The 14,488-nt window shown below is 36.4% G+C and overlaps 2 protein-coding genes across 5 annotated transcripts in view; one reads left to right on the top strand and one right to left on the bottom strand.

The window, feature by feature from the left end:
* Positions 1–14,488, top strand: part of mcm3l (MCM3 minichromosome maintenance deficient 3 (S. cerevisiae), like) — a 103,967-nt gene that overhangs the window by 74,255 nt on the left and 15,224 nt on the right. The gene's annotated exons all lie outside the window — the stretch shown is intronic.
* The window catches only part of si:ch211-191a24.3 (tensin-3), a 49,807-nt gene that overhangs the window by 33,942 nt on the left and 1,377 nt on the right, over positions 1–14,488 (bottom strand). For 2 of the 3 annotated variants that reach the window (XM_047150835.2, XM_017456200.3), the window contains exons 2-12: positions 12,416–12,598; positions 12,206–12,256; positions 11,982–12,104; positions 10,747–10,811; positions 9,608–9,691; positions 6,246–6,355; positions 6,088–6,148; positions 5,932–6,007; positions 5,679–5,808; positions 3,165–3,242; positions 2,678–2,776 (exon numbers count right to left, since the gene is read on the bottom strand). In XM_047150835.2, the coding sequence (XP_047006791.1) occupies positions 2,678–2,776; positions 3,165–3,242; positions 5,679–5,808; positions 5,932–6,007; positions 6,088–6,148; positions 6,246–6,355; positions 9,608–9,691; positions 10,747–10,811; positions 11,982–12,104; positions 12,206–12,256; positions 12,416–12,568 (1,030 nt within the window). In that variant the 5' untranslated portion in view covers positions 12,569–12,598. The remainder of the gene's footprint in view (positions 1–2,677; positions 2,777–3,164; positions 3,243–5,678; positions 5,809–5,931; positions 6,008–6,087; positions 6,149–6,245; positions 6,356–9,607; positions 9,692–10,746; positions 10,812–11,981; positions 12,105–12,205; positions 12,257–12,415; positions 12,599–14,488) is intronic. The other variant, XM_047150836.2, reaches the window with a different exon arrangement.

The raw sequence follows: 14,488 nt of genomic DNA, 5'->3' as shown, positions 1-14,488 counted from the left end.
ATAAAGAGGAGATTCATTCCTGTTTGTTACATGCAAGCTGTGAGGAATAATGTTGCAAGGTTCCTGGTGCCAGATGTGCCACACACAATTTTTACACAGAATGGTGCAAAAGTTATGCACGCAGAATTGCTTTGTCGATGTGAAAGCTCAGGGAAGAAGGGTCAGACTGGTACGAGCTGACAGGATGGCTATAGTAACTCAAATAACCACTCTTTACAACCATGGTGAGCAGAAAAGCAGCAGAGTGCACAACACATCAAAACTTGAAGTGGATGGGCTACAACAGCAGAAGACCACATCGGATTCAACTCGTGTCAGCCAAGGACAGGAATCTGAGGCTACAGTAGGCAAAGGATCACCCTAACTGAACAGTTGATGGTTTTTTGTTTTAGTTTTTTTTTTTTTTTTAATCTTCAACTGTAAGTAAATTGTTCCGTATTTTTATAACAAGAAGCTGCCTGTGTTAGCTTCTCTTCTCAACAGTTCATTTACTTAAGGATGATTTACAGTACTTAGAGCATTTCGATTCAGTAAAGTGATTCAGTCAGGTGATTATGCTGACACAGTGGACATACCAGTGAGTATATTAATGTATCCCTATTCTCAAACACAGGATTTTTACAATGGTTAACTTCTCTTGAATGGCTGATTCCACTGATAAAGATAGTGTTCCAGTGTAATTTGTTAGCACAGAATTCACATTCACGGTTTCAGTACTTCCATAATACATACTCTCAGGACATTTATTTAGATGGCATTGTACCAGGAGCACTTAGCTGCTGAATGGGTATTAAGCATGCTAGCTAATGTTAATAAACACTGAACAAAACTGTCTTTGTTGTTATAGTGTATTGTGACAGATTTGACTGCCAGGATCTATTAACTGTAGACATTTTAATTGTTTCTTTTCTTTGTTATTAAACAATGTCCCGTACATGGATTATTTTAATGGCTTAAAATGATGTCTTCATGAGTATTTTAAGCTGACAGATGTACTGTCACATGGAATTAGAGTCGCATTCGTCTTGTTCTTGTATAGTAGTAGAAGTAGTAGTAGTCGTAATTATTATTATTATTATTATTATTATTGGTAGTAGTAGTAGTAGTAGTAGTAGTAGTAGTAATAATTATTATTGTTGTTGTTATTATTATTATTATAATTAGTAGTAGTAGTAGTAATAATAATAATGATAATAATAATAATAATAATAATTATTATTATTATTATTATTATTAGTAGTAGTAGTAGTAGTAGTAGTAGTAGTAGTAATTATAATAATAATTATTATTATTAGTAGTAGTAGTAGTATTGGTAGTAGTAGTAATTATAATAATAATTATTATTATTATTATTAGCAGTAGTAGTAGTATTAGTAGTAGTATATATGTATGTATGTATGTATGTATGTATGTATGTATAAGGAGCAGGGATCATCAACTGGTCCACCCAGCAAATTATTGTAGCAGACTGAATTGAAAAAGAATAAGAAAAGTTTAAAAAAAAAAAAAACAAACTTTAAACTGATGTCTGTTTATTAAAGCCATGAACTAGTCATAAGTATATAAGCATTAAACAGTAACTGTTGTCACAAATCAGTCATGTTATTTGCTCCAGACCTTTGTAAGGAAGGAATTTTATGACACCAGATTTCGCAATGTTTAGTTGAATGTCCCTAACCTAGATAATCATTCATTCATTCATTCATTCAGTTAAAACAAAGTTTATTGAGGTCAGGATTAATGCTATGAAAAGGATAACCTCTACATCAAAGTACCTTCCTCTATTTGACAGTTAAACATGGCTTTTAGCTCTGGAGGACAAAAGAGAGTCTTTCCAGGACTTTGGTTTGTGTCTTAAAGCCTTTTCATGTCTTAAAGCCATAGCTATGAGCATTCCAACAATATAGCACAAGAAGGGAAGGCAATTCAAGAAGACCCCAGAGGGTTTTGCAGGACTATGGACAAACCAAATGTTCCCTTATATGTATGCAAATGATTATGTCAATGTCTCTGTGTGTGTGTGTGTGTGTGTGTGTGTGTGTGTGTGTGTGTGTGTGTGTGTGTGTGTGTGTGTATTGAAAGTATATGGTCCACATCTCCCTTGTAAGTGAAACCTACTTCCACATGCTGTAAATATTCCCAAGACACTGGTGTCAAAGGCTTCAATTTCCTGTAAACAACAACATCCTGAGCCCACTGACAGTGTACAGTAAATAGTGGTGAGAGAATAAGTGGAGAATGTCAAACCTACATACAAACAATTCACAAATAAGCATTTGTGTGTTTGCAGCTAACAAGTTAAAAGAATCAAGCAACTTGACTGACATTTTTTTAATCCTCATGCTGTGTCCACTACCCCGCAATATATAAAGTACACCCTTGATTCAGATCAATTCTTTTGGTTTTACAGCATAACCATTGTACAACTGATATCAAGAATATAATTACTATAATAATATCAATAGATCTCTTATGACCTGTAGTCTAAGCAATGTACAGACAACAATGTTCATGGAAGACACACAAAGTCCTTCACATGCTTTCGGATGATCCTGATGGCAGATTAAACATGATCATTTGGAATCAAAATGAATATAAGAACACATATGTGTGTATGTGTGTGTGTGTGTGTGTGTGTGTGTGTGTGTGTGTGTGTGTGTGTGTGTGGCTACAGTACCTCCTGTTGTAATGTTCTCATAGGAATCCCAGTGAACTAGAGGATCCAGTGTGTCGTAGTCAATGGAAACTGCAGAGCTGTTCTTCCAGCCAACACTACCTTTATACAGAGTAGCTAATATCAGCATGACAGTACAAGACCATGACATGTACAGTATATAAGTTTTCTTCTTCTTCTTTTTTTCTGATGGTATGGACATCTACTTTAAACAGAAATATGAATATGTATTTGTACCCTAATGCACACACATACACACAGTACAATCTTCCTAATACAGCATGATACAACAACATTAGTTAATCATGAGCACGATTATAGCTAGAGGAACTGTTGCTTCATCTCCTTCTTATTTTCCCCCTAAGCTTCCCTCTACTGGACAATAAGGGTATCAGTCTTAATGTACGACCAAGCAATTTCAATTCCTTGTCTTATACTTATTAATTCAATCCAGTATCACTGTTTAGGATTTCAGGATCAGCAAACTTACCTTGTGGAAAACCTGGAATTTTCGCCATATTTTCTGAGAAAACTACCTCCACCTCTCCTTCCTCCGGAAATCTGGGATCTAGGTTTGTAATAGTGGAAATAAGTAAAATAGCTCAAAAGAGTGAATCATAAAATGTTTTACTGTTACATACAACCTACTAATGCTTGTTTGATTAAAAAAAAAAAAATCTACCTTTAATTTGGACGTGAAGAATTATGTCAAATCTCAAACTAACAAGTTTGTCACAGGGTCATACCCTAACTTCTTCCTATTTCCTGAATGTTTTAGGGTTTCTTTTATGCATTACGTAGTGCAGGCCAAATGCAATGCATTATTCAGATATAAGCAAAGCAGACCAGGTCTTTATAATATATGTTATATACGTTATAGTCATTTCTTCAAGAAAAAGCTCCAGACAGGAAAACAAGCAAAGGTCATGTCCATTATGCTGCTGTGATCAGTGGTAATAATGGTTTCCATCAGCCCGTTTGTGATGTTAATGCTTTAGTCTGCTCTATATTTCAGATGTCATCACAGCATCACAGCATTCTAGTTATATCGACAGATGGTTTAAAATGCGACTAACATGTGACACTCTCACTGCCGTGGCTGGGGTTCGATTTCCATTCAGAGAACCAACCCCAGATACTGAAGGGTTGTATGAGCCAGTGCACTCTCAGTGCCAGTCCCAAGCCCTGATAATGGGGAGGGTTGTGTCAGTTGGGTAAAACTTATGTGGACAGGTAAGCTGCTGTGGTGACCTGGAAAAGGATCAGCCGAAAGAAAAAAAAAATGCTGAATACAAATAAACTTTTTGTATTGAACATAATATATTCTCAATGTATATAAATACAGATACAAATAGACTATACACTATAAATTGTTTTGTCAAAAAGGTTCACACGGCACTGAGACTAGTTTTTATTTGATATATATACTTTTTTGTGGGTCCTCATACTCATGGGACAAACAAAAACCACATCACATGATACATTCATCCATCCATCCATCCATCCATTTTCCATACTACTTATCCTACACAGGGTCACAGGGAGCCTGGAGCCTATCCCAGGGAACTTGGGGCACAAGGACGGGGTGCCAACCCATCCCAGGCTCGTATGATGCATTTACTACATTTATTTATGACATGCTGACAGTGTTGGCATTTCTAGCTCTGTTTTTGTCTCCCCAGTGTTTCCCAGTAAATCTAGAGGCATTGTGGTAGGGTTCATATTACCACTAATGGTTTGGACCACATCTGTTTCAAGTTTAAATCCAAATACAGATACAGATATGAATATTTGGAGCAAAAACAGATACAGATACAGTACCTGTACAAATGGTGGCCTTGCATTAAACATCCCTTATTTAAAATATGGGCATATAAACAATATCAGATATACCATTTTCACTAAATCTACATTGAGTGGCCATATCTGGCTGAACCTGTTATCATGTAGAGTGTTATTGCAACACTTGCCCTATGAATGTATTAAGATTAAATGAGCACAGACGTACCACAGGTAAACTTTCTACTTTCTATTGTCACGGGTAGCCACATTGGTTCAGTCCATTATGTATTACACACCTACAGTGCATGATTTGACAGGTGCAAAAAGTGTCCATTGCTCCATACTTGTTTGTCTTGATTTGTTTGTATTGTACTAGACAGTTACTGCACGAGTATTCAGAAATACTCCAGAGTAGTACTAAAGTGTGTGATTTGAGAAACAGACTATAGAACAGATGTATTCAAAACATTTTTCCCCAGGAGCTTCTGAGAGGTTTTTTTTTTTTTTTTGGTTAACGCAAAACATTTCGCAGTTTCCTTGATGGAAAGTAGGGACACTGCATCAAGTGCATCCTTCGAGATGGTCCTTGATGCAGAAACAAAAGTCCAGCAGCTGGTGCTGGATCTGACCCTAACCCCTAACCCTAACACATGATAGGTGATTATAGGCAACATATTAAACACACTTATCCAGCCTGGAACACACTGAATAATTTCCTACCCCTTGACTTTTGGCTCACCCTCTGGACTTATTGCTATTATATATATATATATATATATATATATATATATATATATATATATATATATATATATATATATATATATATATGTGTGTGTGTGTGTGTGTGTGTCTTTGAAACACTGCAAGCACTAGCCAAACATTAGTGTGAAATGGCAGGAAGGGGACGGGGTAGTTCATAAACAAATGTTGATTGGCTCATCTGCTGTTTTTATTATGATTATATTATTAAAAAAACCAAAAAGCTGTTTTGGCGTATATCCTGGCGTATGCTGATGTTAAAATGTGGAACTCCTACACAAAATGTATAAAGGTTGGCAGGTCTTCAATCTGTTAAATATTTCAATCCTCACCTGCAACCCCCCACCCCCACCCCCACCCTTTTGCAATTTTTTTGGGCGGCATGCCCAGAAGGACAACCAAAAATCTTTTCCCTCTCCGAAGTGCATGATTTCAGACATCCCTTACTCAATGTTTGTACCTTTGTTTGCAAGATCAAGGTCCTTTTTGTGGAAGACGGAAGGGTGTCCATGAAAAGTGCCTGTGTGAAACTGTATGCGAAACACAGTCTCTCTGCTCCCCTTGGCAACGTTCTTATAATAGCATACAATCTGCAGAAAATATGAATTACCACTTGCCAAATGAAAGGTTAAAAATACGTACGTTGACACTTAGGCTACAAAACGTTAACAGTGTATGAGTGAGTGGCCACCTAGAACATCTCATTAACTCACCACAATGTCCCCTTTGAGAAGCTGTGGTGGTTCCAGTGCAAAATACACTTTGTCTGTCTGCCCCACAGAGACCTGACTGAGAGTCATATACAGTTAATGATACTGCCACATCTCCACACATGATCACTTTATTTGTATAAAATATATGCGTCTTACTGTATTCCTGTTGTGCACACCAGCTGCATGTCTTGGTATACTCTCACAAACAGTCCACATACTAAAAAAGGACAAAAGATTCAGAAATAATTTAATAATTATAATTTAATACATTATTTTGATGCGTATGCATGGGTGTGTGTGTGTGTAGCTCTTGCCTGTCTGGTGAAAGTTTGGCATGTGCTTCAGAGAGATGCAGTGGAAGAGAAGAGGAGAGGAGTTTATCTTTATCTGATGGGCCAGAAGCTTGCCAAACATCTGCACATACCTGAACCACATACAATATCGTCAATCTCCCCGTAGCATTGCAGTGAAATTCTTTCAGTAGAAACACACACAGAATAAAATCTTTGAAATATCTGATGCTTTTTAAGAAAAACAAGGGACTGGGTTCTGCTTAAGAGGCACAAAATACTTTTTTTTGGATGAAAACTTTTTTTTTAAGGAGAAAGATTAAATGTCTGACACAGATTCTACAGTCTCTGAAGCTGTACTGGAGGAATGGCACAACGTTCTTCCAAAACATATTCCCTTGTTTTATATTTTGATGATGGTGGTGGAAAACATGTCAGACCAAAATCTCCCACAAGTGTTCAACTGGGTTGAGATCAAGTGATTGTAGAAGACCATAGCATACGATTTTATATCATTTTCATCCTCGTCAAACCATTCAGTGAGCCCTCGTGACCTGTGAAGTTAATCTAAGTGACCGCTCCCATTATTATAGAAATGTTTCATCATGGAATAAAGCTGATAACCTTGTAGAATAACCCTGTATTGATTTCCACTTTCCTCTAAGGCAAATTCTGCCAAGGCTACATCAGTATTTTTATGAGCTTTTGGATAGTCATAAACTAAAGCCCTTAAATAAAAATGTGCTATTAAAAAAACAATAGTCATACAACCATATAAGCATATGAGTAATATAATACAATATTAAAAACATATAAATCACATAAAGCATACAATAGTCATATAATCTTTATATCTATAAGCTTGTATCCAACTATCATTAACAAAAAGATTTTAGAAGACTTCACAAGGAATGCTAAGTACATAAACAAGTGAAATTTAACCCATGAATGCAAACTACCTCCTATAGTATAAGATTCAGGCCTGTACACGGTAAAATCCCTAGTGTTGAATTAACACCCAGAGTGTTAATTTATGTCCAATGGACTTATATAAACACTGTAGGGTGTAAATTCAACACTGTGGGTGTTAAATCAACACTGGATTTTGCAGTGTATTGCCCCAGGATTCAGGCCTGTACTACCCCAGGATTCAGGCCTGTACTGCCCCAGAATTCAAGCTTGTACTGTGCCCGCATGTCTGTAGAGTTCCCTGTGATTTTTCTGCACCCCACAGTAAAATCCCTAGTGTTGAATTAATACTCAGCGTGTCCATTTATGTTCAATGGACTTATATAAACACTGTAGGGTGTAAATTCAACACTGTAGGAGTTAAATCAACACTGGATTGTGCAGTGCACTGAACTCTCAAATGTGCATTCATGTTTGTAATGAGTGGTTTATGCACTGCAACCTGGCTCTAATATCCCCCTATGTGTAGTTGAGGAATGACTGTTCTTGCTGACAGTCTAATCACATTCTTCATTAAAATTCTTAGTCACCTACTGTTGTTCAACTATTATACGCTCACTGAGCACTTTATTAGGGACACCTGTACACCTACTCATTCATGCAATTATCTAATCAGCCAATCATGTGACAGCAGTACAATGCATAAAATCATACAGATATGGGCCAGCAGTTTAATGGGTATTGTTCATATCAACCATCAGAATGGGGAATAAATGTGATCTCAGTGACTTTGACTGTGGCATGATTGTTGGTGCCAGATGGGCTGGTTTGAGTGTTTGTATAACTGCTGATATCCTGGGATTTTCATACACAACAATCTCTATAGTTTGCTCAGAATGGTGTAATAAGCAAAACGCATCCAGTGAGCGGCAGTTCTGCAGACAGAAACACCTTGTTGATGAGAGAGGTCAACGGAGAATGGCCAGACTGGTTCATGCTGACAGAAAGGCTACAGTAACTCAGATAACCACTCTGTACTATTGTGGTGAGCAGAAATGAATATCAGAATGTACAAAATGTCAAACCTTGAGGTGGATGGGCTACAAAAGCAGAAGACCACGTCGGGTTCTTCTTCTGTTAGCCAAGAACAGAAAGCTGAGGCTACAGTTTGTACAGACTCACTAAAACTGGACAGTATGTAATTCCAAGACTGGAAAATGTAGCCTGGTCTGATGAATCTCAATTTGTGCTGAGGCCAGAGAAAGGAGGATCAGAATTTGATACCAACAACGTGAATCCATGCACCCAGCCTGCCTTGTGTTAACAGTCCAGGCTGGTGGAGGGGGTGTAATGTTGTGGGGAAAGTTTTCTTGGCACACTTTGGGCCCATTAATACAAATCAATTATTGCTTGAATGCCACAGCCTATTTGAGTATTTTTGCTGACCATGTGCATCCCTTTATGGCCACAGTTTACCATCTTCTAATGGCTACTTTCAGCATGATAATGCACCACGCAAAAGTGGTTTCATGAACATGACCATGAGATCAGTGTTCTTCAGTGGCCTTTCCAGTCACCGGATCTGAATCCAGTACCACATCCTTTGGCATGTGGTAGAACCGGAGATTTGCAGCATGAAAGTGCACCTGAAAAATCTGCAGGATTGAGTGATGCAATCATATCAACATGGACCAGAACCGCAAAGGAAGGTTTCCAACATCTTCTGGAATCTGTGCTACAACAGTGATTCTAATAGAGTGTTCACTGAGTGTATATCACACTAATCCATAAGAATCATGATAATAATATGTCTTTCCTACAGATATATATGTAGATGTCACTTTAGATACTGTTTAGTTTTCCTGTTACCACCCCAAAGTTGACTATTTTCCTATAACAGCACATCCCAAGATGTTTTATTCCTCTTATACCACAGTGATTTGCCAACATTAACAATTTGTAATCTATTTAATAATAGCAACTTATTTCAGCACTGTGGTATAAGTTTATATGTTATACAAATAAAATTTGCAGTATACAAAGGATGTTCAGAGGCAGCTATGAAAGCTATATATGTGTGAGTTATTACAGAATATTTACTCTTATTACAGGATAGTTATAAAACGTTCACCAAGGGAACTGCAAGCTTATGAACTGAATCATTTGAATTTATGGGCATGCAGAAGTTGCATTTGCACTCTTAGACTGAAAGCAAAAGGGTAAATCAGTGTATCACAGAAAAAGGAAGTAGAAAATGAATAATGCATGTTCTATGTCATATCCTTATGATTTGACCTCAAATCACATTTCAGACATTCCTCTTCATAACCCTTTGCTCTTGTGACTGATCTGCTGCAATAAGAAGCCTAAACTTCCTGTTTCATATTTTTTCAATAAAACTTAGAGTATTGCTCCAGAGTTTATAAAAAATAAAATAAAATAAACGTAGGTGTGATCATTAGAGAGAAAATGTTTGCCTTTTCTGGGATGGAGTCATAAGGGAAGCCATCTTATCACTGTAGAACCTTTTCATGGTGTACCAGTCTAAGGCCTTCTCTCCACTGCGAGATAGAGAGTGAGAGAGATATAGAGAGAAAGGCGGAGATAGAAAGATCAATTACATATTATTATACAATGAGAAATCCATAGATAGATAGTGTAGATGTGCATCAAGGTTGCATTTAGGATATTGTATAGTTAGCGCAGTAATACAGTATGTATCATATATCAGTTTAAGGTTGCGTGTGTGTGTTATTGATCTTTCATGTAGCTATGAAACTGGCAAGGAGCAGGCATTTAGCTGTCACATGGCAACCCTCCCACAAACAAAACAAAACTGTGGCTCAAAGTTCATCAAAGGAGCCTGTTAGCATTAAGTTAAATCTGACTTCTCAATCCGTCTTTACTTAATATGAACAATGATTTAATACTGTGTTTGCAATATGTATTTATATTTATAAGACATGAGCTCCATCTAAGTTGAAAAAGAATGTTGAGGTAAATTTAGCTAATTTGCTAACATCATCTGGTTATAGTGAACTAATTTGGCCTGTTTTCATTGCTAATACCATATTAGACTAGCTTTGATTAAACATAGTTGGTTAAGCAGCAAGTCATATTCAAGTTTGTAGTAAATATTTACATGATATTTCATTTCAGATTAATTCATTAGCAAACTACGTAGCATTAGTCTTGCACATGACCAGTGACTGAATGATGTTTTCAAGTAAAATAGCATAATTGCTTTATAACAAAACAAAAAAATAATCTTAAAACAGTTGTACACTAGTTTTAGAAACAAAAGTTATATTTCACATGAAAATTTGACTAATTAATTTAATCAGTTAAATACTTTATGCATTTTAATACTATATATTATATTACTATACTCAGTTTTTGTCTGGATACTTCCACTTTTTGTTAAGTAAGATTTTAAGCCATTATCTACACTGTCACTTAAATATTATTTATCAGTACTTTTTCCACCTGTGTTTATTACACTCTCAGTTGTGTGCAAAATGCTTGGTCTATATCATCCCAATTGCTTAAAATGTGTTTCCAGTTTAAGACTTGCTAGTTTACATGACAGCTTGAATATGTGTAATGTTAGTTTTACCTGCTAGAGACGCTAGGAAGGTTGATGTAGGATGAAATGACTACTCCTACCCGGTCTTTAGTGCCCTATTAAAGAAACAATGATAGAATGTGTATGTGACTTAGCATACTTAACATTGTATTATAGAAGTACACTGACTCTCTCATACATATGGAATACATTGCATTCATTATCATATATATTATATATATATATATATATATATATATATATATATATATATATATATATATATATATATATACATACATACATATATATATATACATACATACATACATACATATATATATATATATATATATATATATATATATATATATATATATATATATATACATACATACATGTAAGTACATGTTAGTACATGTTGGTTGGTTAATGTAATATGTAGGGGTAAATTAAATCAAACATGTTCTGTAAGAATGAATATGAATTATTCATAATATGACGTGCATAATTTAAAATCGTTTATATAATTTGCCAATTGACACTGATCCTCCTTATCGAATGTAGAAAGACGCACTAATAATAAACACCAATAATTTCATCTCAACCTGGTTTGCGTCATTCTCCTTCCATTTCTCTTCAAATCCCCAGAGTACGTACTAGAACTACAGTAGGATCTGAAGAGAAATGGATGAAGAATTATAATTAATTATCTTATAGAGCAGGCTTGATTTAGTTCACCCCATTGTGTTAATTAATACATTAATTAACAAACATGTACTAACGTACTTAATGTGGTCGTTATTCATGCATGAATTCATAAGACTCACGTCGTAGTTAAGGTTAGCTCTGCATTAGTTTGTGAGTAGTACATTCCTTAACTCATCATTAGTTCAAGTAAGTATCAATTCAGGTATTAGTGCATGATTATTCATGTGCCGTTTTTGTAAAGTGCTATCATTATTTTGTAAACTGTGAAGCCATTACATTTCAATGGAATCACCTCTGGGATCTTAACATAGATTGCTAACTATTGCCTTCACAGGCAGTAACATCGCTACTGCCTTGAGTAAACAATAACATAAGTGTAGGAAATAAAAACTGCTTTTGCTTGTGGAGTCAGATTTTTGGACTGCACTGCATTAGGAAAGATAGAAGGAGTCTAATAGAGAACATTCATCAAAACATGTGGAATATTAATGATAACTACGGAAGACTGATGTAGGCACAAGGTCTGTAAGAGAGGGATGTGGAGGGAACAAAAAGGCTGAGGGCTGAGCGTTTACCCTGCAGTGTAGCAGAAGGGCATGCTCGCTGTGTGTGTTGAGCCAGTTCTCTATGCTTTTACATATAGAACACAGTAAATGTAGGGATGGAGCATGCTGTCCGGGCCAGCCAACATCCAGTACCTGAGAGAACACACATATATAAATGAAAGAGACACGTGGCCATGAAGTGACCAGGTTATAAATATATCTTGCAACCAAACTTTCTGAATTGTAGACTTTACCTTGACGTTTAACCTCCTTAGCTCTTCCCTGGGCTCCGAGAGGTTGATAACCTGCCATTGGGAAAAACACAAGCTCTTTTTATAACACTGACTCATACACCAACTTGATTAGTGAATCCAGCAAATATTTGGCCTATTATATACTCTAAAAGATCATGTAGATGCATTCATTAAAAAATGTCATGTTTGTATAAAGCTGAATGTCCTCACCATGTAATTGTCTGAGTGTTTGAACTGCAACATCTGTGTGATGTTGTATAAGTTGTGCAGGTAGGCCTTCTCTGGGCATGTCTGATTGAAGGATAACGCAATGATGCGTTCTGTGATGTAGTTCAGGTCAAATTCACATCCTTCTGCCATCATTTTACTGCTCTATAATAATAACAACAGGAGCTGTGACAACAAAAAGGTTAATATACAGCTAAAGGAAAACTCCACCCTGAAACACATTAAATACATTTACTGACCACTTTATTAGGAACACCTGTACACCTGCTCATTCATGCAGTTATCCAATCAGCCAATCATGTGGCAGCACCACAATGCATAAATATAGGTCAATGGGGAAAAAATGTCTTAATGATAAAAGTGATTTCAAATGAAGCATGATCTGATGATCTCCCAGGATTTCATGGATAACTGTCTATTCAGTTTACACAGAACGGTGTGAACACAAAACAAAACAAAACATCCACTGAGCAGAAGTTCTGCAGGATGAAACTCAGAGAAGAATATCCAGACTGCTTCCAGCTGACAGGACCTTCCTACGGTAACTCAAATAAACACTCTTTACAATCGTGATGAGCTGAAAAGCATCTCAGAACACATTGCTCCTTCAAATGGATGTGCTACAATAGCAGCAGACCACATAGGGTTCTACTTCTTTCAGTCACAAACAGGAATCTGAGGCTACACTGGGCACAGGCTCACTGAAACTGGACAGCTGAAGGTAGATAAACATTGCATAGTCTTTTTCCATTTTCTGATGTTGTACTGGAACATTGCTAGCATAGTTCCAATGGCAATTAATAGGAGAAAATATTACAGCAATCTCAAACATAAGTGATGGTAAAAAAATAAATAAATAAATACATAAATAAAAACCCATAAAGATCAAGCTTCTTTTCTCACTCACCATTTTTCAGTTACATTTAATGAGAAATCCAGTGTGGAATAGGGGAGACAACAAATGTCTGATACAAGGTTCCAGAATGCAATGCAGCTCTTCGACACAGTTGAACCGAGTTACAGTAAAGCCTCAGTTCACTAGATAGCAATCTACAACTTGACAAGCATAATGGTGCTGAGAAGAGTGAACAGATGAGGAGATAAGAGAGCAAGGCAGGCTAAAGGAATAAAGCACTGCTGCATCAGTCTCTTTGGGTAGAGATGAAGTAAAGTTAATCCCATTCACGCCACTATCAGCAGGTAGTCAAAAATGTGTTGTGGGTAATCTAGGCCTCATTAACCAAAGTGAAAACACACTGACATGTTGGTGGTTTTGAACACATCATTTAGGTGCTGGATCATTCTCAATACTGCATACTGCAAAGTTTATTCATATACAATATAGCAAGCTGCAGTTTGACCATTTACAGATCATGTATTTCCTTGGGTCATGGCTAAATTTAAACTTGAAGTGACAAATAAATAAATAAATAAACAAACAAGTTATGATGCTGTGTTGAATATTGCTACCATTTTATCCTCACACAATCTTTATAAAAATATCTGTTCCAGATTTCATGGGAAGAACAGTTTAACAGATCTGAAACAATAAAACAATACATTTAATTACCTATTGAACATTATACCCTCATAAAATGTACACAAATTCTTACTCATACACATTCTTTTTGTTTACATTCATTAAAAGCAGACAATTACATATATTATAAAACATATATGAAAACACATCCTTACACACACTCTGAATTATAGTATAACATACACCTATCAGCCTTAACATTAAATCCACCTGCCTAATATTGTGTAGGTCCCCTTGTGCCCCCAAAATAACTCTTACCCGTCGAGGCATGGACTCCACAAAACCTCTGAAGGTTTTGTGCAGCAGATCCTTTAAGTCCTGTAAGTTGCGAGGTGAGGCCTCTATGGATTGGACTTGTTTGTCCAGCACACACCACAGATGCTCGATCACATTGAGATCTGGGGAATTTGGAGGTCAAGTCAACATCTTGAACACTTATGTCATGTTCCTCAAACCATCCCTGAACAGTTTTTGCAGTGTGGCAGGGTGCATTATCCTGCTGAAAGAGGCCACTG

The sequence above is a fragment of the Ictalurus punctatus genome, chromosome 25 (genome assembly GCF_001660625.3).
Source record: "Ictalurus punctatus breed USDA103 chromosome 25, Coco_2.0, whole genome shotgun sequence".
Classification (NCBI taxonomy): domain Eukaryota; kingdom Metazoa; phylum Chordata; class Actinopteri; order Siluriformes; family Ictaluridae; genus Ictalurus; species Ictalurus punctatus.
This window is presented reverse-complemented; position numbering and strand designations above follow the sequence as displayed.